At 40.3% G+C, this 25,195-nt stretch overlaps 1 protein-coding gene across 1 annotated transcript in view; it reads left to right on the top strand.

Annotated features, from left to right (window-relative positions):
• Positions 1 to 872: 872 nt before the first annotated feature.
• The window catches only part of ADCY2 (adenylate cyclase 2), a 360,417-nt gene continuing 336,094 nt past the window's right edge, over positions 873 to 25,195 (top strand). The window contains exons 1-2 of the mRNA XM_054578337.1: positions 873 to 1,324; positions 22,540 to 22,737. Of these exons, the coding sequence (XP_054434312.1) occupies positions 1,097 to 1,324; positions 22,540 to 22,737 (426 nt within the window). The 5' untranslated portion in view covers positions 873 to 1,096. The remainder of the gene's footprint in view (positions 1,325 to 22,539; positions 22,738 to 25,195) is intronic.

Genomic DNA, 25,195 nt, shown 5'->3' with positions numbered 1-25,195 from the left:
TTACGGAAAACCGTAACCAACTTAGCACCTCCAAAGTGTGACTTTGGCTGAAAAGTGCAGGACGCAAGTGAGGCTGCCTCCCGAGGACGTAGCGGGGGTATACAGCGTTCCATCGCAGCCGCCTCACTCCTCCATTGCGCAATGGGGGCTGTTCTCTGCTACGGGGACTCCTAGCGTGCCAGGCCTATCCGTTCCTAAAGTGAAGGGCCCCTGCCCTCTGTCATAGGGAGCAAGAGCGTGGAAAGCCCACCCCCGCTGCGCAAAGTGAAGAGGGGGTGGGAAAACCCTACCCACTGAAGAGGGGCAAGGGTAGTAGGACCCCACGTCCGTGCATCCAGATAGTGTGAAGGAGGAAGTGCCAGCTGTCCTCTGAGTAGGGGGTACTCAAGGATAGAAGATCTTCCTGCCCTGCTCAGAGATAGTGAAGAAGTGTATGGGAACGCCTCTCCACTCCCGCATCCCACCAAGAGGTTGGGGACACTGGAGGATGGGAGTACCCTTCACTGTTGCCCTGGGAGCTGGTGGAGAGGAGGCCAGGCGCCCCCGCAGCCCTCTAAGCGCAGTGGGAAGTGGAGGGGCGGCAGGGAGTGGGAACCCCCAGTCTGTGCTCTGAGGCAGTGGAGAGGAGGTGGACCGCGCTGTGGCTGAGTGTGGGAGGGCGGAAGGAGGGGACACCCGGGAGAGGCGCGGCTGGTGCCCCCCCGCCCCCCGCTTCCTGCATTTCTCCTTATTCGCCAGCCCCCGGCCTCCACTAGCTCGGCCGTCGGGGGGCGGCGGTGGGTGGAGGCCTGGCTGCGCTACGCGGGGTGGGGAGAGGCGGGCCGAGGGCCCCCTGTCGCACCCGCCCCCTCCCGCGCCTTGGCGGCAGCGCCGGCGCCGGGAGCTGCCCCCGAGGCCGCCGCTCGGCCCTCGCCCGCGCGTCAGCGCCCAGCCCGGGGCAACGAGCTCCGCCAGCTCCGAGGCCCCTGCGCGCAGCTGAGGGCGCGGGCAGCCGGGCGACCAAGGCGGCGCGGGGGTGGGACGCGGGCGGCGGCGGGCGAGCGGGCGGCGCAGCCCGGGCCGGGCTCGCTCGGCCGGCGCCCCGCGAGCCGCCCCGATGTGGCAGGAGGCGATGCGGCGCCGCCGCTACCTGCGGGACCGCGCCGAGGCGGCGGCGGCAGCGGCGGCGGGCGGCGGCGGCGGGGACGGGCTGCAGCGGTCCCGGGACTGGCTGTATGAGTCCTACTACTGCATGAGCCAGCAGCACCCGCTCATCATCTTCCTGCTGCTCATCGTCATGGGCGCCTGTCTCGCCCTGCTCGCCGTCTTCTTCGCGCTCCAGCTGGTAAGTGGTCTCCCTGCAGTGCCTGCCCCACACATTCCAGGTCTCCGAGAAGAGAGGGACCCAGCCCGCCCGCAGAGCAGCGTCCCGCCCGGGGCGGCCCCTCCCCCTCGGTTCCCTGCCCCACTTGCCTGCCCCGCCGCTGGCCGGACTGGGGCAAGGGCTGCGGGCACGGGAAAAGTTTCCTTGGACGGTTCTGCCCAAAATAAAGTTGCCAGGGTGTTCACCAGGTGGGCCGCGGGGCGTGCGTTTCCCCCCATCTCTGCGCACCCACAGGCAAACTCCGCTGTGCTCTGCACCGCTCGGCTGCCTGCCACATCCGCTCGGCTCCAATAGGTCTCCATCCAAATCAACCCCCGGCCCTAACTGGTGTTTCATTTTGAGTTGGATGTTATTTAGCTCTGTGAAAAGCCTGCCTTGGGAAAGTGGTTAATAAGGACGAAAATGTGAAAAAAAGAAAAAGTATATTATCGCACATCTTTGCCTTACAATCTGTATTTATTTAGTCCCATAGACAGAAAGGGATGGGGTGTTGACCTGTTGAGGCTCTGCATCCTCTCAGTCTCTAAGTAACAAGCGTAAACGTTTTCCTATTTCTGGAGCGGTGGTTAACTGTGTGCACTGTTTTGTACAGGTTGTTAAAGTGGATTTCATCAGTAGGAGCACCATGCAACCCAACAGCTGATGTCAATTTTGTCAATTTGTATTTTTCAAGCGGAAATCCTTGGCTGCTCCGTTTAGCAGTGAGGGAAAAATCTGTAGATGGCGGTAAACTTCCTGTCACTGATCCTTCTGTTTGGTCAAACTTTCGCACTGCCTATGTGTTTGTGCAGATTTTGGGCCAGGCATGGATTACCCAGTGAGGTATCTCTGGACAGTGGTTGATCTAGGATGTCTCGACTGAATGATACGCGCGCGCGCGCACACACACACACGCGCGCACACACACACGCGCGCGCGCGCACACACGCACACACATGTTTTTAGCTTCGACTATAATACAAACCTACATTTGTGTCTGGTGAGCAAAGAAGTGGATGTTTGCCCATGTTTCACTCAGTGTGCAAAATAGCCGTCTTTGCTATTTGGCAGTTTTTTTTCTGATATCCTGAGCCAGATGGTGCTCAAACGTTATGCACAACTTACCATCATGGGGTCTTTCTAAAAAGCAGGGTTTTCTTTCCCCCCCACACTACTGAAAGGATGCTGTCTTCTGCTGAACACAGTGAGATTAGATTAAAAACAGAGTCTAGGAGAGCGTGATGTCGCAGAGCACACCTGGCTCTTACACTTTAAGCAGAGAGCAGAGAGCACCTTTTGACCCTCTGTCCTGGTGTGAGTTTAGGGCAGTCCTCATACTCTTAAAACCAGCCCAGCTTCCAAGCCTTCCTGGAGGGGCATCTTTATTTCTGTTCACCACTTTTTAGGACCAAAAAGGACTTGGAGAGAGACTTCGGTCTGCTCAGTCTCATTGGCAAGCAGCATCTCTAAAAGCATCTCCTTTTTGTTCCTGTACTTTCAGGGAAGAAAGCATGTCAGTTTTCCTCTGGAAATCTGTTTTGCCAGGATATAGCTGCTGGTGATTCTGTTGAGTCTGTAATGTAAACCTGTTCTGGCTTGTTCTCTTCTAAGTGGAAAAGGAGGAGCAGGTGATGGCCTATTTATAGTGCCATTAATATATTTAAAGACAAGTGGGAAATTTGTACCTCCCCTTCATACACTACTTTGTTTGCTATGACATGGATTTTTAATTTCTTTGACTGCCTTCATATAGATGTTCCTGAATGGGTCAGTCAGAGATTCAGTGGAGCTGAGCTGAAAGCGTACTTCTCTGATTCATTTTGATCTTTGTATTTGTGTTTCTTTACACAATCCCTTTATGTTCTATTTCACTCAATGCAAATGCTGGAGTGGTATCCTTTTACAAAGTTTACACAGGCCTTTTTACTTTTTATGGATCAGTCAATTATTTCCAATCTTCACTGCCATTCAGCTAAATTGTTTTAGCAAAAACAAACAAACAAACAACAACAAAAAACCCAGGCACTTCCCATGGTGTGGCTGTAGCCCAGGTTGCAGTCCAGATGGATCTCATTCTTTTGCTATACCTGGCCCATGGTCTGACTACTATGTAAATCCTTTGAGGTGACAAGCTGTGCAGAAATGTTCTGGAATCAGGGAGGGTGGAGGAAAGGTGGGAACTGGGAATCTCTGGGAGGGAGGAATAAGCACATCCTCTGAAACTGGACTTTAGGAGGGACTGGGCCAATTCTGAGTTCCCAATGGTTCGTTTCTCTTTTGCTTTTAGTGATGTCATAAAGAGCAGTTCCTCTTTCCAAAATGTGTTCTCCGTCCAGATAGTCAAAGATGGTTGGGGTAGGAGCATTGGAAGACGGGCGGTGTTAACATAGAACAAAGTTTGCGTGGAGAGGAGTGAGTTCATTTCTCAGGCTGACCAGAGCCTGGCTTCCCGGAGATCTACCTCGGGAGATGGAAACAGCTGCTTTGGGGCTGGCCCAGGCGTCCACCTTTCAGCACTTTACTAGAATAGCTAGGCTCTGATGTAATTCAGGAGCTCAGCAGATCTATTTTTGCTGCCTGAAATCTTGGACAGATTCCTTCTTTCCCATGAATCTGCTTGATTTTGATTTCCATCAGTTTTTGTAGTAGAAAAAGTCTGGCAGTTTTCTTGATGCACATCCATAGATCTGAGAACATTTGGATTGCACAATCATGTTAGCATCATCCTAGTACACAGTGATTTTTTGCTGTATGTAATTGCCTTTGTATGAAGTGTTGAAAATATCTATTAAAAAAAGTAAGCTTTGTCTTGATTTTGTATTTCCCTAAGTGACATTATTGAGAAACAAGTTTCACTTAATTTAAATCCAGGGTCAATCCATGATTCTGCATCACTGACGTTAAAGTAATCCTTAAAGTATTTTTATTATACTGTAAAAATAAATTCTGAATTGAAACTCCACAATCTTGCCTAGATATTTGCTACATGAAAAGCTATTAAGTAGGTTTAACCCCATATTTGTTAAGAATTATCTAGACATGAAACAAAGTTAATAGAACCCATGATAGCATGTCCAGAATTATAATATTCTGTTTAATAATATGAAAATATTTTCCATTGCTCATCATGGAAAATTTTAATAACAGTACTAGGCATAATGAGCAAAATAAACTTTGTTCCTGGCCTTGGAAAACAGGGAATTAATGAGACCAAACTTTAAGTAGTCTAAGTCTTATGATGCCACTTCATTTTCTAGGATTGGCTCTCATTACTAAATGCAAGAAGATCCTTTTTCAGAATTAAATTCTCTTTCCTTTATTATGTCTTAAATAAGAAAGCTTTTCTCAAAATGTGCCTGTAATTGTTAGGAAATATTGATTTTATACACACACACACACACGTATATATGTCAATATATAGAAAATCAACCTTCATATATATATAAATATATTTCTCTATATACATATATATTTGTCAAAATAGCAGCTGGCTCTAGTCAGGTTTGTGTTGGCTAAAATTTATAATTAGAAATAGTCAATTTTACAACTCAAATGGAAAAATTTTGTTCCAATAAGTTTTAAGTGGTCAGATATTGCAATAACATAGTTTTTAAAACATTTTTGGTATGATACTGAAAGTCGTGTAAGAGTATATACTTTTATTAAATATGTATGTACTTTTAATGAACATGATTTTAAATGAGAATATGATCTGCCCTCTTACTTTTACTGTGATTTAGTATGCAAAATCTTTAAAACAATAACCATAAGTACTTTTTATTACAAATCAGCTTTCCAGTATCAGGTGTTTTTCTAGGAGCTGATATATCAGAGTGTTTCTTTTGTCTTTAGATAGAGAAAGAATCATAATTCTTCCAAAACCAAACAGCCAGCCAGCCAGCCAGCCAGCCAGCCAACCAACCAGCCAACCAACCAACCAACCAACAAACCCAATCATTGTAGAATGAACTTGGCTTTATTATTGCAGACCACATTTCAGTACCCTCAGTGAGTAGAAAGATGCCAATAGGGAGAAATCAGTTCTTCAGCCCTTTCTTGGGGGGTGGAAGGCTGAAGGGGGCAGGTAAATTTGCCTGTCATCTCCTAAGGATCAGGAAATTTTGTGCATACTATCTCTAGTCCTGTAATACATTTTTGGGGGCAGTTCTATACCTGCAGGAAAATTAGTTGGCAGATATTTGTAATTTACAACCAGTAATCCATGTAGTCTCTTTTAAAATATAATTTATCAGTGGTATAAACAAAAGACAAGGAAAACTGTAATTTTCTGCAGGAAAGGTGATTGCAATTTAGAGGGCTAGCAAGAAAGGACTTTGGTAGCATCCTGTGGACATTAAAGTGCATAATTAAATACATGCACAGCACCTTGCTTTCTTTATTAGCAAAGGCAGAGACTGTAGTGGTTAACGGCATCTATCTGCATGGCATTTTGGCTTTATCCCTTTCTGTCTCTGTGATCTTAGGCAAATAGTTTAACCTCTCTATGCCCCAGTTTTCTTGTTTATGAATGGAAGGATACTTGCCTTCTAAGGTGACGGTTCAAATTAGTACATGTGAAGCACTTAGAATAATGCCAGGCACGGAATATGCCCTCAGGAACTACTGTCATTAGTGGGTCGTCTTGAGCTGCATTTTCACTCTTGCCAGGAAAGAACACATAGGCATATAGCATTAGAGCTGGAAGGGTTCTCATTCTACAGATGAGGAAAATGAGACTAAAAGAGGTTAGCTCGTTTTTTTCAAGGTCATGCCATCACTGTGATGGCGCTGTGATGGCACATTTGACTTTTCCTAGGTGAGCTTTTCTAGACCTCACTGGGTCTGCAATGCCCCTTTTGGGCCCTGGCACAAAAGCAGTTTTCTTGTTGATGTTTCATGCTGATGTGAACACCCTCAACCTTCATTCTGTGTAATGGAGTTATATTTCCATTTTCTTCTCTTTAATGTTAAAAGATTCTGGGTAGAGATGCTTCCTCACAGTGAACTCACTGAGATGAGGCATGATTTATTCTCATTTTGCTGAATATTCCCAGTGTCTTCCCCATCAAGCAGAGGATCCCTCTGTGACTTTGCTCCTTTTGCCCAAGCAGTCCCTGCCATATAAAAACTGGCATGTAAAACCCGTTCCAATTGAACTGTTTGTAAAACTTACTGACGTTTTTAAGTCAAACTTCCTATTTAAAAGATGATAACCCTGTTAGAGCTGATCTATTGCTAAGTTAAAGTTGTTTTATGGTTGTAGTAACTGCAGTGTTTGATCAGTAACTGTTAGTAATAGCAGCATCCAAGCCTGGTATTTGCATATAAACCACTGGTGCACTCGTCCTTTCTAGAACTTGTTATTGGCGTGGGCACAGTATTAAGTTCTAGAGCTTACACAGTCCAGCCTTGGCTGAGTGCCCTGTCTGCATTGGTTTCTGCCTCTGACATCTGCAAAGCTCATGAACTATACAGAATCATTTAACCACTACATTACTGTCATCTGACGTGCAGGATAATTTTGTGAATCTGTCTCGTCTCCTCAACTAATTGTTAGTTCTTTCAGGGAAGAAGTGTAGCACTCCCCATGTTTAACACGGCACTAACCATTTCGCAGGTGCTTAATTAACATTTATAATTTATGGTGTAGGTTTGTTTTCCTTAGCAGTTGTCTTTTCCATCGTGTAGCCTATTGGTTAAGAGCACAAAACTTTGTTGATAGACCTGGATCCATCTCTCAATTTTGCCACTTAGTTCCTGACATGTTAATGTATCGGCTGTAGCCTCAGTTACTTCACCTGTGAAATAAAATGAATAAAACCACCAGGGGCAGGGAGCTCTGTTGAGAATTCAGACAGAGCATAAGAGCATTTAGATCATCAACCGACACCTGCTGTACCCCCCAAATATAGGTTACTATTGTTATATTTGTACCCTAGAGGCTTTTCCTTGTCAAGGTCTCCTGCGGCTGTACTTCTCATTGAAAACTAATTGAGTCCTAGGATTTTTAAACCTGGACATAAAAGAACAGGGAACATGTTTCTATTTTATGTGATATATGTTGTATGTATACCTTTGAGTTATTAAAAAGGGGACAGAAGAATAGACTGTTTAATGAAAAGTCATATTTTGACATAATTTCATATTCTCCAGCAGTAAAATTTTTGCCTAGTTGATACTCATATGGACAGTCATATTTTTCAATTTTATTAGTTTTGCTAATGTTATATAAGATAGTTCCCATGTGATTCCTCGGTATCGAACTAGGAAGTGACACACCCCAGCAATTCTGGTTTGCAGCCACCAGGTGCATTTGGGAGGAGAGAAAGATCACGTTAGCTCATGTGTTTGGTCCACTTGACCAAGTGAAAACTTCACTAATGTTTCAGTGACCTCTTCGTATAAGGATATAGTAAGAATCACAAGGAAGGGAACTGAGGAGATTTTCAGATGAAGACTTCATTAGTCCAGCTGTTGCTGTCGATATTACAAATAGTTCTTTTTATTTCTTCTTTTTACTTGGGTTAACACTTCCATCTCCAGGAACCAGACTCAGGCGACAGAGTGATTGATCACCACAGTAATGTGAGTCTCAGCCTGAAAAAACATTGGGAGCAGCTTTGCCAACCAGTCTTCTGAAATTGCTCAGGGTCCTAGAATGAACGATGATGCTGATACAAGAGAGAAAGAGGATACAGACCTGGGACATGTCTGTTAAGGATGCACATGGACAATTGTATCTCAGAGTCGAAACAAATCACTTAAAAAAAAAAAACTTTGATTCTTGAATGGCCATTTTCAATTATTAGCACAATTAAATATATGAACAATCTATTGTGTTGGAAGCATATAGACTTAAAGTATAATAACTTATTTTTAGATCATTGAAATTCCTGCGATTTCTCAAGATGGTTATCGTTGTCTGAGAGAGTCCCATGAATAAGTCAAATCTCTAGGCTTCACTGCCCTTCAGAAGATAGTGGATCAGCACTATTGTAATGGGACCCTGGACTGCACAATCTTAGAATTAGAACCTCTACTTCTTTCCACCAACGTTTTTTATTATTCACCAGGCACAATGAAGTTGATATATCTGGGATCAGCCAGAGATCAAAGGTGCTGGCTTCCATTCCTATGTGCTATCCCCCCAAGACTGGATTATTGTATGTTTGTTTTCAATGTCCTGTGTTATTTTGAAAGTTTATAAAAAGAGAGGGTAAAATAATTAAGATTTAAAGCTACTGGTGATCTGAACTAGATGGATTTTTAGGCTAGTTCATTACTAGAACCAATACAAAGCTATTGGTGTTTAAAATTCAGACACTAAAGAGATCATGTGAATGCAAATGAAAGACATAATGAAGAAATATTAACATAATTCAAACATATGGGAGGTCTAATGTCTAATTCTTTCCTATCACTGATTTGCAGTTATTTCAAACATACATATGTTTTCCGAAATTGGGCTTTAGGTACATAAAATGAAATTTATCATTTGATTAATTTGATTAATCTTCAATTCTTGAGCACAATCCCTGTGAATCTCTATCAGGCTCACTTACCTATTTATGCTGAAATAAACATCCATGAACCCAGTCCAGAATAGACCATCTCCAATAATGTATTTCTGTCTGTATTCTGCACTCATCCCATTCTCCTGTGTAACCTCAGAAATCAGCTTCATATCGCACTTTGTGTTTATCATTCTCTTTTTTGTTCCTTTTATCATACACATATATCATAAATACATGTATTACATATATGTGATATATATGTGGTGTGAAGTAGTGATCAAGATCTATTTACATATTTTTTCTTTGCGGAGGATGAATTTTTGTTTGAACCATCTTAACTGTTCCTTTTCCACCTCAAAGTCCCATGTATGAGTGGTTTGCTATGGGTTGTCTCTTCTGTTCCATTGCTTAAGTTTTGTTTTGCTTTTATTCCTGCAACACTGCATACTTGCACACACAAATACACACATGGAGTATATGTAAACACACACATGGAGTATAATTACTAAAGCTTTCTAGTAACTATATTAATCAGGGCAAGTAGCAGGCAACTCCTTTATAAGTTTCTTGGTTATTCTTTTGTTCTTTCATATACACTTTGTAATCACCTATGTCAGTCTGCGTGTGAGACAACTCTATTGATATCCTGTTAGTATCTATATTGACTCTGTTGATTTATTGCTGAGAATTGACATTTTATAGTAAGTTTTTCTCTCCACGAAGGTGGGCTGTTTCAGAGGCTCTCCTGCATCCTGGAGGTCATGCTCCCAGCCCCCGGGGCATTGTCCACAGGCAGGCCCTGTAACGGAGCCCTCACAAGATCATATGCACCTTCGGTGATGTGGGGAAAGGGTAAGACTAGTGAGTCCCAGTGGTGGTTTGGGCAGAAGCATTCTGGACAGGAAAGCAAAACTTGTATCCAGAGTGAGTTCCATTCAAGTGAGAGTAAAGAGCTGCACCCTCTGGCATGGAAGAGATGAATTGTAATCAGCCTGCCATAAATAGTTGCTGGTCCTCCAGAGCAGGTAAGGGTCTCAGAGTTATGGTGCTTTAATTGTCTCTTTAGGCAGCCCTAGTGTATTCTGCAGAACCAGCAACCAGGCCTGGATTTTTATTTCCTCAGGCATAGGGAATTTTCTATGAGGACATAGGTGTGGGTTCAGAGAGAGAGAGAAGAGGCAGTGTAGCAGGAGTAAAGGCCGTAAGTGCCTGTATCATTGACTCATGTTACTTACTTGTGCCTTCAGAACTGTCTGAGCCCTAACTCTTGCATTCCTTCCACTTGTGGATGGGATGCCTCTGTGCACACCCAACTTCATGGCCTAGGGGATCACACAACACTCTGTTAGTTATGGAGATCTCAGATGGCATAAGGACTTGGCGCTCCATGGTCATTGTTCAATGCTGTCAGGAATTTGGTAATAAGCCAGCCACTGCTTCACAAATGGAGAATGACTACCTGCAGAATTACTAAGAAGCCTTCATAAAGCACTGATGTGGGTGAGAAAGTGGGAGCTTTTGGGGCAGCTTGTGAAGACAAACAGGACTAGGCACCCAAAGGGTGACCATGATGGTGGAGCTCGATGGAAGGGACTTTGAGAATCTATGCTTCTGTGTAGCTACTGCTTCTGAGCTTCTGGATCCAAGAGCCTTCTTGGCCACTGTCTACCAGGGGCCAGAATTTGGCAGCGGAGCAGGATATGGAGCAGTGGAGAGTGAGGACCAACGGAAGCCTGCTTGGAGCTCATGAACATAGCTGATGTGGAGACCTTAGGTGAGAACTAGCTCTACTTAGGTAAGAATTAGCACAGATTCCTCATCTGTTCAACTCTAAGAGCCATATAGAGAAAGGACTTCTGAAAAATGTAACTCCCAGCAAAGCCAAACTGAACACAGATAATTCAACTTAACTTTAAAAATGACCAATCTCCCTCCAAGATCCATTCTTACTCTAAGCACACTACAAGTATATGTACTCTGTTTTCATTATTCTTTTCAAATTTGTGTTACGATTTCTTTTTCAATCCAAAAGTTAGAATTGTGTTTTCTGTTCAACAAATATATGTTAATTTTAATTTATACTTTTGTTACAAACTTCTAACCTAAAATTGCTCTGATCCAAGAACATGGGTCTCTATGATACTGGTTTTTGGATTTTTTTTGTAAATTGCCTGGTGCATAATTAAGAAAAATTATTCCATGTGTACTTGAAAAGGATATTGTTCTTCCTGAGGTTGTCTGTAGAATTATGTATTTGTCAATTAGGTCAAACTTGCTAAACTATGACATTCACATATTTTGCATTATTTGTTTTGTTTGCTTGATCTATCAACAACTGGATGGAGATGTTGAACTCTTCTACTTTTTGTACATTGATTTACTTCTCCCTCTTATTCTATACATTTTAGCTTCAAATATTTGGGGGATATTTTATTGGGTTTATAGATGTTTAAAATTGTTATAATTGCCCAGGAATTAAGCATTTCATTTTTTAATATTTATTCTTAAGGTTATTTTTCTTTAATGCATATTTTGTATGATACTTTTTATTTTTAACCTTTCTGTGTCTTTCTGCTTAATTATGTCTCCTCTAAATAGCATGTAGTTAGGCTTTGTTTTATTATCCACTCTGGGAATCTACTTTTTAATTGGCAAGTTAAAAACCACTTATTTCCTTGTGATAATTGATATATTTGCACTGGTTTGTACCATTTTACTTCTTTGATATCTGTTTGTCCCAATTCCTTCTCCTTACTCTTGTTGTTTCTTTCTTTGGCTTGATTTTTTTCTCCTCTTTCTTTTCTAACTTTTTTTCCCTGTGATCATTTGGAATTTATGTATTTTTATTTGTGTTCATTAGGTAGTCACTCTTGAAAATTTTTCATAATAAAAGTTGAAATTTGGTCACTCTTGACACCTAGTTCATTAAATGACTTTGAAACACTTCATCTCTGCTTTTTTTTTAAGCCTAGAAAGTAGACACATTATTATTCTTTCAGATAGTGTGTGCTTGAGTGTACCAAGGTGTTTACCATTATATTGGTTCACTTTCTTCTTTCATATCACATAGTCATTTTAGAATTATTTAATTTCTTAAAAGTTCTTTTAGAGAAGCTTTCCTTTTTAAAAACTTTATTTTTGTCTTTCATCACCTCTCTTATTTCACTTACCCTAATGTGTTCCAGTTCCATCCACGCTGTTGCAATGGGTAGGAGTTCCTTCTTTCTTTCTGCTGCGTAGTATTCCATTGCATAAATGTATCACAGATCTTCGATCCACTCATTTACTGATGGGCACTTAGGCTGTTTCCAGCACTTGTCTATTGTAAATTGAGCTGTTAAGAACATTGGAGTGCATAACATTCTTTTGAGTTGGTGTTTCAGGATTCTTAGGGTATAATCCCAGCAGTGGAATTGCTGGGTCCAAAGGCAGTTCCATTTTTAGTTTACTGAGGAAATTCCATATTGTTTTCCACAGTGGCTGCACAAGTCTGCATTCCCACCAATACCACATGATCCAACATGTAAGTGAAACCTAATCAACAGAACAAACAAGTGAGCAAAGTAGAACTAGAGACATGGAAATAAAGAACAAACTGACAATAACCAGAGAGGGTGGAGAAGGGAACAACAGGGGGAAAAGGGGAAAGGGTCATCAAGGAACATATTTAAAGGACACATGGACAAAGACAATGGGGGGGAGGATTGAATGTGGGAGGTGGGGGTGGGTAGTATGGGGGAGAGTAATGGGAGGAAAATGGTGACAACTGTAATTGAACAATAAAAATAAATTAAAAAATTGTTTTTAAATTATAGTTGACATTTGATATTATTTTATATTGGTTTCAGGTGTACACCATAGTGGTTGGACAATGATATAATTTACAAAGTGGTTCCACCCCATATTTCCAGTACCCACTTGATACCATATAGATTTATTACAATATTATTGACCATATTCCCTGTGCTGTACTTTACATCCCTGTGACTATTTTGTAACTACCGATTTGTAATTCTTAATCTCTGCACCTTTTCACACAGCCCCCCAACCCCACTCCCCTCTGGGAACATCAGTCTGTTCTCTGTATCTATGAGTTCGCTTCAATTTTGTTCATTTATTTTGTTTTTTAGATTCCACATATAAGTGAAATCATGTGATATTTGTCTTTGTCTGACTTATTTCACTGAGCATAATACTTTCTAGGTCTATCAATGTGGTTGATAATAGTAAGAGTTCATTCTTTTTATGGCTGAGTAATATTCCATTATATATATGTACCACAGCTCTTTTATCCACTTGTCTATTGATGGACACTTAGGTTCCTTCCATAACTTGATTATTGTAAAAAATGCTGTGATGAACATGGGGTGCATATGTCATTTTGAATTTGTAGTTTGGGTTTTTTCAGATATATACTCAGACGTGGAGTTCTGGGTTATAGGTAGTTTTAGTTTTAATTTTTTGAAGAACTTCCATACCGTTTTCCATAGTGACTATACCAATTTGCCATCCCACCAACAGCAGGAGGGGTCCCTTTTTTCCACGTCTTTGTCAGCACTTGTCATTTGTGGATTTATTGATAACCATTCTGACAAATGTGAGGTGATATCTCAAGGTGGTTTTAATTTGCATTTCACTGATGATTAATGCTTGAGCATCTATCATATGCCTATTGACCATCTGTATGCCCTCTTTGGAGAAGTGTCTCTTTAGTTTCTCTGCCCATTTTTTAACTGGATTGTTTCTTTCTTTTCGGTGTAAAGTTGTATGAATTCTTTATAAATTTTGGATTTTTAAACCTCTTATCAGATGTATCATTGGCAAACATGCTCTCCCATTCAGTGGGTTGTCTTATCATTTTGTTGATGATTTCCTTTGCTGTGCAAAAACTTTTTAGTTCAATGTAGTCCCATTTGTTTATTTTTTCTTTTGTTTTCCTTGCCTGAGGAGATAGGCCAGAAAAAGTATTGCTAAGAGAAGTGAGAAATATCAGAGAGTTTACTGCTTATGTTTTCTTCTAAGAGTTTTATGGTTTTGAGTCATACAATTAAGTTTTTAATCCATTTTGAGTTTATTTTTGTATATTATATAAGAAGGTGGTTTAGTTTTATTTTTTTTGCATGTATCCGTCCAATTTTCTAAATGCCATTTATTGAATAGACTTATCTTTTCTCCATTGTATGTTCTTGTCTCCTTTGTCATATATTAATTGTCCACATAGGCATGGGTTTATTTCTGGGCTCTCTATTTTGTTTCATTCATCTGTATGCCTGTTTTTATGCAGTACCATGCTATTTTGATTACTATAGCCTTACGGTATAGTTTGATATGTGATACCTCCAACTTTGTTCTTCTTTTTCAAGATTGCTGTGGCTCTTCTGGGTCTTTTGTGGTTTCATATAAATTTTTGGATTATGTCTAGTTCTGTGAAAAATGCCATTGGTATTTTGAAATGGATTGCAATCTATAGATTTCTTTGAGTAGTACGGACATTTTAATGGTATTAATTTTTCCTATCCATGAGCACAGTACCTGTTTCCATTTATTATTATCTTTTTCAATCTCTTTCTCTAATGTCTTTTAATTTTTTGAGTACAGGTATTTTATCTCCTTGGTTAAATTTATTTTTAGGTAATATATTTTCTTTGATGTAGCTGTAAATGGGATTGTTTTCTTCATTTCTTTTTCTGGCAGTTCATTATTGGTATATAACAATGAAACCAATTTCTGAATACTTATTTTGCATCCTGCTACTTTGCTTAGTTCATTGATCAGTTCTAGTAGTTTTTGGTGATATCTTTAGGGTTCTCTCTATATATTCTCTGTCTGCAAATAATGAGAGTTTTACTTCTTTCTTTTCAATTTGAATGCCTTTTATTTCTTCTCATCTGATTGCTGTGGCTAGGACTACCAGTACTATGTTGAATAAGAGTGGTGAGAGTGGACATCTCTGTCTTGTTTCTGGTTTGAAGGGAAATGCTTTTAGCTTTTCCCTGTTGAGTATGATGTTAGCTGTGAGTTTATTACATTGAAGCATGTTCCCTCTATTTCCATGTTGCTGATAATTTTTATTTTATGTCGGTGCTAGATTTTGCCAAATGCATTTTTTGTATCTATTGATATGATCATATGATTTTTTATCCTGCATTTGATTTATGTGGCTTTTTCATATTAATTGATTTGTGGATATTGAACCAACTTGGCATCCCAGGAATAAATCCCATTTGATCATGGTATATGACCTTTTTAAAGTATTGCTGAATTTGGTTTGCTAATATTTAGTTGAGAATTTTTGTATCCGTGTTCATCCAGGATATTGGCCTATAGTTTTCTAAATGTTTTTGTCAGGGTTTGGAAACAAGATAATGCTGGCCTCATAAAATGAGCTTGGTAGACTTCCATCTTTTTGAATTTTATGGAATAGTTTGAGAAGGATAGGTATTAATTCTTTGAATGTTTGGTAAAAGTTACATTTGAAGCCATCTAGTCCATTGCTTTTTTTGTTAGTTGGGAGAGTTTTTTGATTACTGAATCAATTTTGTTGGTTGTAATTGGTCTGTTTGGACTTTCTGTTTTTTCTTGATTGGTCTTGGAAGATTGTATGTTTCTAGGAATCTATCCATTTTTTTTCCAGGTTGTTCAACTTGTTGGCATATTATTGTTCATAGTAGTTTCTTATTATCTTTTGTATTTTTGTGTTGTCATTTGTCATTTTTTCTTTTGTTTCTCATTTTATTTATTTGGGTCCTCTCTCATTTTTTCTTGGTAAGTCTGGTTAAACATTTATCAATCTTGTATATTCTTAAAGAACCAGCTCTTGGTTTCATAGTATTTTGCATTGTTCTTAAGATTATTTCATTTACCTCCACTCTGATTTTTATTATTTCATTTCTTTTGCTTACTTTGTGTTTTGTTTGTTGTTCTTTTTCTAGTTCCTTTAGGTGTAAGATTAGATTGTTTATTTGAGATTTTTCTTGTTTTTTGAGGTAAGCCTGCATTGCTATGAATTTTCCTCTTAGGATTCCTTTCACTGTGTCCTGTAGAGCTTGTCTTGTGTTTTTATTTTCATTTGTCTCAAGGTATCTTTTGATTCCTTTCTTGATCTTATTATTAACCCATTCATTGTTTAGAAACATGTTATTTAGCCTCCATGTGTTTCTGTGTTTTTCAGTTTTTTTGTTGTAATAGATTTCTAGTTTCATATTATTGTGATCAGAAGATCAAAATCATACTGTCATATGATTTCAATATTTTTAAATTTGTTAATACTTTGTGGCCTGAGTAGAGAAGATTTTTTTTATGGTAAATGTCAGCTTTAAAAAATTATTTATCTATAATTGTTTACATCTTTCTCCCCTCTTTAAAATAACTGCTTCGTTGGTTATACAAGGTTGACTGTTGTTTTGTGCTCATTAATTCACCATCACTATCTTGCACTGTTGAAATTTCTTCTTTTATGCTCTGTTGTTCTTTGTGGGTGATCCTTCCTTTCTGGCTGGGCACCCTTAGGATCTCCTCTTCATCTCTAATATTTTTGTATTTTTATCATATAAACATGCTTGTATTTCCTTTTTTCTATCCGACATTCTGGAGTTATAGATTTCATTGGTTTTCATTGGTACTGCACAGTCCCCAACTGATCTGTCTTTAGGTATTTTATGTCAAGTCTCTTCATTTTGTAATTCAGAAACTCCAATCAGAGATTTGTTATACTGTTTCATTCTTTTTATTCTATTCTAAATATCTTAGTGTTTCTTATAATTTTTAACTCCTTATATTTTTTGTTGCATTGTTTTAAAGCTGTTGGTTTATTTTCCAGTTCCCTAATTTTTTAACTGTTTTTTTTCTGTTTAACCCAATTGTTGAGCTTTTATGTATATGATTATATTTTTCATTTTTATAGGTTTCATTTTCTCCATTTGTACTTGATTGATTCCTGTTGTGTCATCATCCTTTATATTCCCTTAAATGTGTCCTGTACAGCTAGTCTGTGTTCCTTGGCTGTCAATTTTGACATGTGGTTTCTTTAGAAATCAAAACCATTTGTTACTTACCTCTATTGAACCCTCATTCTTAATGACTCTGCTCATTTTTTCTTTTTGTGATTTTTGATGTAAGGTGTTTGATTGTAATTAGTAGGAATATTGAGGTTCTAAGTGGGGAAGCTTTTCCCAAAGAATAGCTGATTTCCAGGATAGCTGGAATGTGCCCCAGTTGAGGTCCACTTTGGCTCTCTTTGCCCCGCCTGCCTTTCTGTGGATTTACATGCTGCTGGGCTTCTCAGCCTTCAGCATCTGTAGTACCCCCGAATGCCAGCAGTGCAAGGATGGTTCTTGCTCCTCCCAGCTGCCCCAGGCTCCGTGCCTTAGTGCACTCATTTGTTTGTGGTTTTTGGTGAGTGGATGAGGAGTGGAGGTTTTGGGGGAGGAGAGGGACAGGGGTTGGATACCTTATCTTCCTTTTGTGAGACTAGCATGGCTCTCAGGAATAGCTTCTATTTGGGGTCTGGCTCTTATATAAGGGAAGGTTCTTTAAAGTCTGATGCCTGATTTAAAACAATTTCCCATGTAAAATGCACTTATTTAATGTCTTTATCCATATTCTTAAAATGTGAGTGAGAATTCTGGTCTGTGTGATAGGAGCTGAGATTAATTAGGTAAATATGACCAGACCGTAGGCCATATATTTGTATGTGTGTAAACAAGTCATTTGTACAATAAGCAGGTGGAAACTTGTTCATCTTTCACACACATATAATTTGTGGGTTTATTTCAAAAATATTTCTATGTTGTGGATTCTTTAGCATGATAAATTGACGAAGGTTTAGGTATAAGGAGGCTTTCAGAGTTTTTCAGAATTATTTTTGCATTTTACCTTTAGATCTCTGATCCAGTTTGAGTTAATTTGTGGGGAAGGTGTAAAGTATGTGTCTTGATTGACTTTTTTTGGCATGTGGATATCTACTTAGTTGTTTCATGATCTTTTGCTGAAAAGACTATCCTTTCTTCTTTGAGTTGTCCTTGTTCCTTTTGTCAAATATCTGTTGACTACATTTGTGTGTGCCTGTTCTGTTCCATTGATCTATTTATCACTTCTTCTGCCAACACCACCCCATCCTGATTATTGTAATTTTCTAGTAAGTCTTAAATTCAGGTAGTGTTAGTCCTTCAGCTCTGTTCTTGTCTTTGACATTGGGTTGGCTCTTTTTGACTCTTTATATAAGCTTTAAAATCAGTGTGTTCATAGCTATACAGTAACTTGCTGGGATTTTTTACTGGGATTACATTAAATGTCTAGATTAATTTGGGAAGAATTGACATCTTGACAATACTGTTTTCCTGTTTGGGTACATGGACTACTCCATTTATTGAGATCTTTTTTTTAAACTTATTTCATCATGGCTATGTAGAATTTTTAAATCAGAATTTTTATTCCTTTCACACCTCATGAAATTTACAATACGACTACATATATAGAAAAAAATGAAAAATATATTCTCTATTATATCATACACACATATATGAATGAATAACAATACTATATCTGCATACACAAACCTGAAATCAGATATATATCATAGCTAAAGGCTGATTTCTTTTTGCCCAGTGACAAATGTTCAAAATAATTTGTGGTAATAAAGTAAATTATTATTTAGAATGAAAAATGAGCATCAATCCATTAATGAAAAGTCAGGCTAGCCTTGGTGGAACAGTTGTGAGATTTGAAGAAAAATGGAAGTGCTGCTCAGCACAGCATAGTCCCTGTTATTCATGGCATGGCCACGGGCTACAACACCCAGTGCCTATGCGGTGTCCATACTGCTGTCCTTGTGAGGGCATAGCAGAGGTACAGCATTCACCCTGAGACACAGCCGTAAGTAATGGGAACTGGTTTCTATTTGCAGTCTTGGGACTTCAAAGCACTTCAGTAAAATATCTTTTCATAGAAAAGCAGTGTTTTACATCAGACTGCCCTTTACCATCTAAATGAAAATTGTTCTGTTTACAAAAAATGAAAAATGCACATGGAAAAGAATGAAAATACAGATAATCTGTTGCTCCATGAAAAAGCCTCTAAGAAATAAAGGAGCCGTCACATAATAAATAAAAGCGATGGGTATTTAATAGGCCTAGCAATTAGGAGCCATCCAAAATTACCAGAAAATGCATTGAAAAAGGAAGGATAATATGTTCAAAGAGAGTGATAGGAACCCATTATCATTACAGTAGACGATACCATGCTTGACATCTCCCTTTTAGAGGTATTTTAGTACATTTCATTTAGTTTGTGTTTTATGGTAATTTTTTACCATTTTAAAGTCAAATTTTAAAGATATTTTAGTACATGTTGCTACTAATAAAGGCAACTTAGTACCTTTCATTTAGTTTGTATTATATCTTTTTTTTTTTTTTTGCATGAAGGGAGACGGGGTTGAGGTACATAAACATATTTACTTAGATTGACAGTGTTTTGAATGTTTTAGCTCACTTTATTTTAAGTAACTCTGTTTGTTTTATACTCTGAATTTTGAAAACTCAGCTAGCTCCAGAAGAAAACAGCCGTGGGGTGTGCCCTGTGGCTTCATCCATCTTTCAGTCCACTGGGAACGGAGTGGGAGCGGGCGGAGGCCTGTGTCATTCCAGGTCTGAGGGCATTCCTTTATTCAGTTTACTCAGCCTTAAGAAAAATGCGTGTTGCCAACAGCGAGTCTAGGAAAGAATGTAGTTTATAAGCTTATACATTTTTAAATGAACGCTCTACTGTTTTTTCCTTGACACTCTTCTAAAAGATCCTATTTTGTGGAGAAGTCTATATTCAAACTTGCTTGGAGTTAGAGGTCAGAGGCACATGAATGCTACATTGATGGTGGTTCTCTTTCAGGAGGAGCCCCTGCTTCCTGAGAGCTTGGGGTTTACAGTGGTCAGGGCCATGGCCCCATGAGCAGCTGCTGCCTGTCTGCAGCCGTTGGCCATCTGCGAATCCTGTCACCCACAGAGGTGGGGGACACTGTTCGGAGCTCAAGGAAGGTTATCCTTGGGAATTGCGTTGGTAATGTGAGGCATCTGGTGAGCAGGGAGGGGTATATCACCAGCCTCCCAGCATCACATTATGACTGAGAGGCTTTCCTACACCCCTTCCTCCCTAAAAATACATCTAATATTATAGTGTACAAGTGTGTTAGCATGAAGGTGGATGTGACCTTTGACCCTAACAGCCTGGGTTTTTTAGTTCCTTAAGAAATTAAAGCACTTCTTTGGGTCCCTAAAAATATGATGGGACCTAGTCACTGGATATACTGTATCTAATGCAGAGGTCATCCTGCAGCCTAGACAGGTCACTTCTCAGTGATGAAGACCCTGACGCTGAAAAAAAAATGAGGCCAAGACTGCAATATTTTAAGCCGAGCACAATATCTAGTCTTATACTGTACCCAGGGCAGTAGGCCAGTGGGCCTTGTCATGTTCACAGTTAGATCTTTTAAAAGAGAAATGCAGGAAAAATACCTACAGGTAATTCGGTGTGCCCTTCACTTCCTGGAAGGACTCCATCACAACCTGTCAGTTCCTTTACCTACTCATTTTCACTTAACAGTTATGCACATTCTCATACCATTTTCAGCCTTTCTGAAGAAGTAAGAGCCATAAAACCCATCATGGTGTCTCCCCTACTGGGTTAATGAAATAAGTGAAAAGGCGTACTGGGCAAACAGCTGTCCTGGTTATTCCCTGGTTAGCATTCTGTCCGTAGCTCAGTTAAGTTCATTTTGGGAAGTTTAAAATAAAATGGGTTTGCAGGGCTCCCTGGGTGTAGCGATCATAATCTCCAATTTGATATGCCCAGAAGGTGTGCTGTCCTGTCCATGCTCACGTTGGTGCGCGGTGTCTGAGTTCAGGGGAGCATTGGCAGTCTGGTGGATATCCGATACCCTTTTGCAATGATTGTAACACGTGTCTGTGGGTAAGAGTACAACTTAGACACTTAATCGTGGACAAAAATAGCAATGAGGGGGAGAATAAGAACATCACAGTTAATCCTCTTGCCTCCTCCAGTCTTGGAAACGTACATTCTTTTGGCCTCTCCAGGGCGGGCCCTCTTGGTGTAGCTCGCCGTCTCTGTACAACCAGAAGGCAGAGTATTGCCGTGGTGGCTGGCATGGACCCCCAGCCAGATCCCTGGGCTGAGCTCTAGTTCTCTCTCCCTCACGGGTTTGGTTAACCCATGGCAACTCATTTTCATTCTTGGTGCCTTGGTTTTCTCCCCTATAGAGAATTGCTGACACCAGTGCCCCATCATGGGGTTGTCGCAAGTATTTAAAAGATCAGTATAGGTAAGAGTGCTTAGTACAAAAATCTATCTATTAGTATTTGCTATGGTTGTTGTTATTGCTGCTATGTTCTCGAGTATCACATGATACACATAGAACTGTGAAAGAGAGAAGGGGAAATGAAGTCATCGAGGGTAGGCCTGGATTCCTTTCTTCCCTCTCCATGTTTACCTGGACTTGGTGTGTTATTTGGCTGATCTGCCATGCTTCTCCATTTCCTGGTGGTTATTGGCTTGATATCTGGATGGAGCCATCTCCAATGTGAAGCGGTATCTGCTAACGGGATGAGTGAACCTGAAAGCAGCTAGAAAAGGGGAGGGCCTCACCAGGCTCGAGGAGCTGCTCTGTAACTCCCAGCTTTGACTGTAACTTTTAATATTCTAAAACTTCAGTGGGGAAGTCCTTAGGGCCCCAGCCATGTGGATTTTTTTATTGGAATTCCTTTGGGTGTTTTGGTAATGAAACATGTTGAAGGAGGATTAAAGACCTTGAACTCTGTTTCCTCCATAGTGCATGATTTTCTTAGGAAGTTTCCAGCATAGTGTTTTGCAGAAGCTAAAGCCTAAACCCATGCTTGTGTAATCAAAGGAAACATGATGTCTCTTACATTGTGTTGAATTGGGTAGAATTGAAATAGTGTGCCTTTGGGAAGGGGCTAGAAAGAGATACCTGGAAGATGAGGGTTAGTGAGCAAGTGTGGATTTTAAAATCATGCATTAACAGAGGCAATTAATAAATGCCCATTTTCCTTTTGCAACCCGAGCCCAAGAGAGATGGAGAAGGAAACTAGCAAAATGGCTCATTCTTCTATTTCCTGCTCTCTCATCTTCTATCTTTAGTGCTTTCTGTCCCTTTTCTATTAACCTATGATCCTGTTGAAATATTAATTGCCATGCATTAAAATTAAAGCTCATCACTTTAGAGACTGAGATAGTTTTTAGGTTTTCTTAAAATAAAATATTTCAAATTATTTGGGCGCCTTCATTTTCTGTGGTCAGGCCATTTCTCAAATCCTGTGATGCAGGCAGTGAAGTTGGTTGTCTTATTTTATCTGGATATTATATGTTCTTGCATTCACTTTTTAATAAAATTCATTTCTCCATTGTTCAGGGAAAATTTAAATTTGATGACATAGCTCTTTTGCATGCTTTAAATAGTGAATAAGGAATATTTATATGGCAAAAACATGGCTTTTTAACAGGAAAATTACATTTTCAAAAGTTTAAACATTCTACTGAAATAATTCTTAAAACCCAATATATTTTGATACTGATGAATGTTGATAACATTTTGGTAACATAAATCATTGCTTCCATGGTTTTTCTAAATTGTACCTTGCAATATTTTTTTTCTGTTAGGAAGTTGAAGACCATGTGGCGTTTTTAATAACGGTTCCCACTGCGCTGGCGATTTTCTTTGCGATATTCATCCTCGTCTGCATTGAGTCTGTGTTTAAGAAGCTGCTCCGCCTTTTCTCTGTGGTGATATGGATCTGTCTCGTGGCCATGGGCTACCTGTTCATGTGTTTTGGAGGCACCATCTCTCCCTGGGACCAGGTAAGGTATTCAAATTGTTTTTAAATTTTCTTTTTGTGCTCTGATTTGTGACATACTTAATTCTGTAAACTTGGCCCTAAACTGGAAACAAGAGACCTTTAGAAGAAAGTCATTTGACATAGTCATCTTTGCAGTAATCTCATGCCTGAAGTCACTTGATGCCCATTTTAACTCATCAGACCTGCTGGCAGGCAGGGTAAGGGCCTGGATCTCACTTGTCACTGGTTTTAGATGGCTAAGTCTAGGTTAACATGTTTCAGTATTTCCATCTTCTCTTGGTTCCTTGAGTTTCCTATTATTCCAAGATCCAGAGCTCTGGGATGGGAGCCTTACCTTGTGCCTCTAATTCTCAAAGACTGGTAGTTGCCTTTGAAATCTTTCTCAGTCACCGGACCTTTCTCCTTATAGACAGACTTCTGTGATATTGAATTGTGTATCAACATGAATACATCACAACAGTAAGATTGTTTTCATACATGTCGGGAAACTCATTAGTTGTTTGTGTTGAATCTGATGAGGCTCTCAGCTTAGAATATGGCTCCATCTGAAGGAGGTTAGGTCTTTAGGAGGCTGTGGTCTGATGAATGGACCACCACCACCACCTGGATGTGGCCCATTGACTGTTAGATTAAACAGTGTGTGGTCCAGGGCACAGACAAGTCTGGGCAGCAGATATGATGTACAAGTTACTAGCTTCCAGCTTGCAATCAAAGCCATGGGATTTGTAGCCACCTAGGGAAAGCGTGAACTAAGCACCAAGAGGGTCATCACAGACTTGGTGAGGACTCAAGAGATGGAATAGGAGAGGAAGAGGAGGCAGGAATGGATAGAGGAGGAGACATTTGTGGGAGCAGAGAACAGTGAGGGAGAATTGCTGTGGAGATCAAGGGAGAAGAGAGATTCAGGAAGGGGAGAGACAACAGGGGTCAAGTGTCAGGGCAAGGGGCAGGGCATGACAATGCGCCTTAGTGGGATAGAGCCCTGGATGAGGTTTCCAGTGGGTTCTGTTGTCCCATGACCTCAGCCAGGCCATCGTCATGCTTGGACCTCAGTTTCTTCTGCAAAGGGAGAGGACTGGAGTATTTGAACCCAGGTTGGCCTCTCTGGCTCTAGAAGGCACTGTCCTAGTGGACAGAAGAATCCATGGCACCACTTTCCCTCCCTGCAGTTCCCTGAAGAGGCCCCAGGGGTCAGGGAAGCTTCCGCCACAGTCTCATTATCACCCTCTCATTCAAGCCCCTTGGAAGGCAGGCACACACTTCCATGCTTGGACCAGTTCCTTCCCTGCCTCAGCCCTGCCTCTCGTCTTCACAGGCCCTGTCCTCTGGTCTCACCCGACTGCCTCAGCTGGTGCACGTGATCCACAGTCCCTCCCACCTTACCACTGACGCACACAGAACAGGAGAAGGAGGTGTCTTAAGAGCATTGGTTTGCTGGCCTGTGGCATGGACCTACTGGTCTCTGCTTGCACCAGTGCTACCTTGGTTTAAGGATATACCACATAGCTTTATAAGAAGCCCTACTTTCTGGAAGAGCAAAGTATCCCCTCCATGTTCTTCTGTTTCCTGTTGTTTAGAGTTTTTCTTAGCTTACTTTCTATATGAATAACAGAATCAGCTTCTCATGTTCAGTGCAAACTCCAGATTTAAATTCTGTGGCATTTCATATTTTTAGCTTTGAAAGATATTTAACAATTAGGAAATAATAAAAGGATAGTATATAAAACATCCAGAGATGTCCTCTTTTTTTGTTCTTTGTGTTGAGTCTTTCCGTAGGATGGCATAGCATGTCTCTCCAATAATTTTGGTTTTATTTGATGTCCTTCAAAGACTTCTTCTCTTCATGAAATCAGTAATAATGTTCCTAGATTTGTTCCTCAGTCTCTATAATTTTTGGTGGCTTTATAAAAGGGTTTTTTTTTTCTTATTCCCTTTTCTATTTAATATCTATGTATAAGGGTATTGCTCTTTTTTATGTTCATTTGTTATGGTGAACTCATTAGCTCTGTTAGTTTATCTGAGGGTCTCAGTTTATTTATATAGACAGTATGAATCATCTCCAGATAATTAACCTTTTTCTCACTTTCAAATTCCAAGCTCACTTTGTTCTTACACATTATATTGTCTAAGTGCATTAGCCAGGACTCCCCCTGCAGAAGTGATGAACAGGGTGTGGATGGCATCGGAGCTTTTCTCAACATAATTGGATTACCAATAATTTTGCTAGAAATTCAATGTTTGTTGTATGATTATTTGCATTTTAAGAGAACCAGTTAATCAAGATAAGGACCTCCCATCTGCCTAGAGTGTCCTTCTTCCACATGTTGTGTGGCTCCTGTGCTACCTTCATTGACCTCATGGGTCCCTGTCTCAGAGCAGCAGTCTTTGACCTCCGGTTGCCACCCCACTGAGTGACACCCTCAGCCTGCTTGTTTCCCACAGCACTGACAGTGATTTAC

The sequence above is a fragment of the Pteronotus mesoamericanus genome, unplaced genomic scaffold, assembly GCF_021234165.1.
Source record: "Pteronotus mesoamericanus isolate MK-2021 breed Mesoamerican mustached bat unplaced genomic scaffold, CSHL_Meso_final contig_50, whole genome shotgun sequence".
NCBI lineage: Eukaryota > Metazoa > Chordata > Mammalia > Chiroptera > Mormoopidae > Pteronotus > Pteronotus mesoamericanus.
This window is presented reverse-complemented; position numbering and strand designations above follow the sequence as displayed.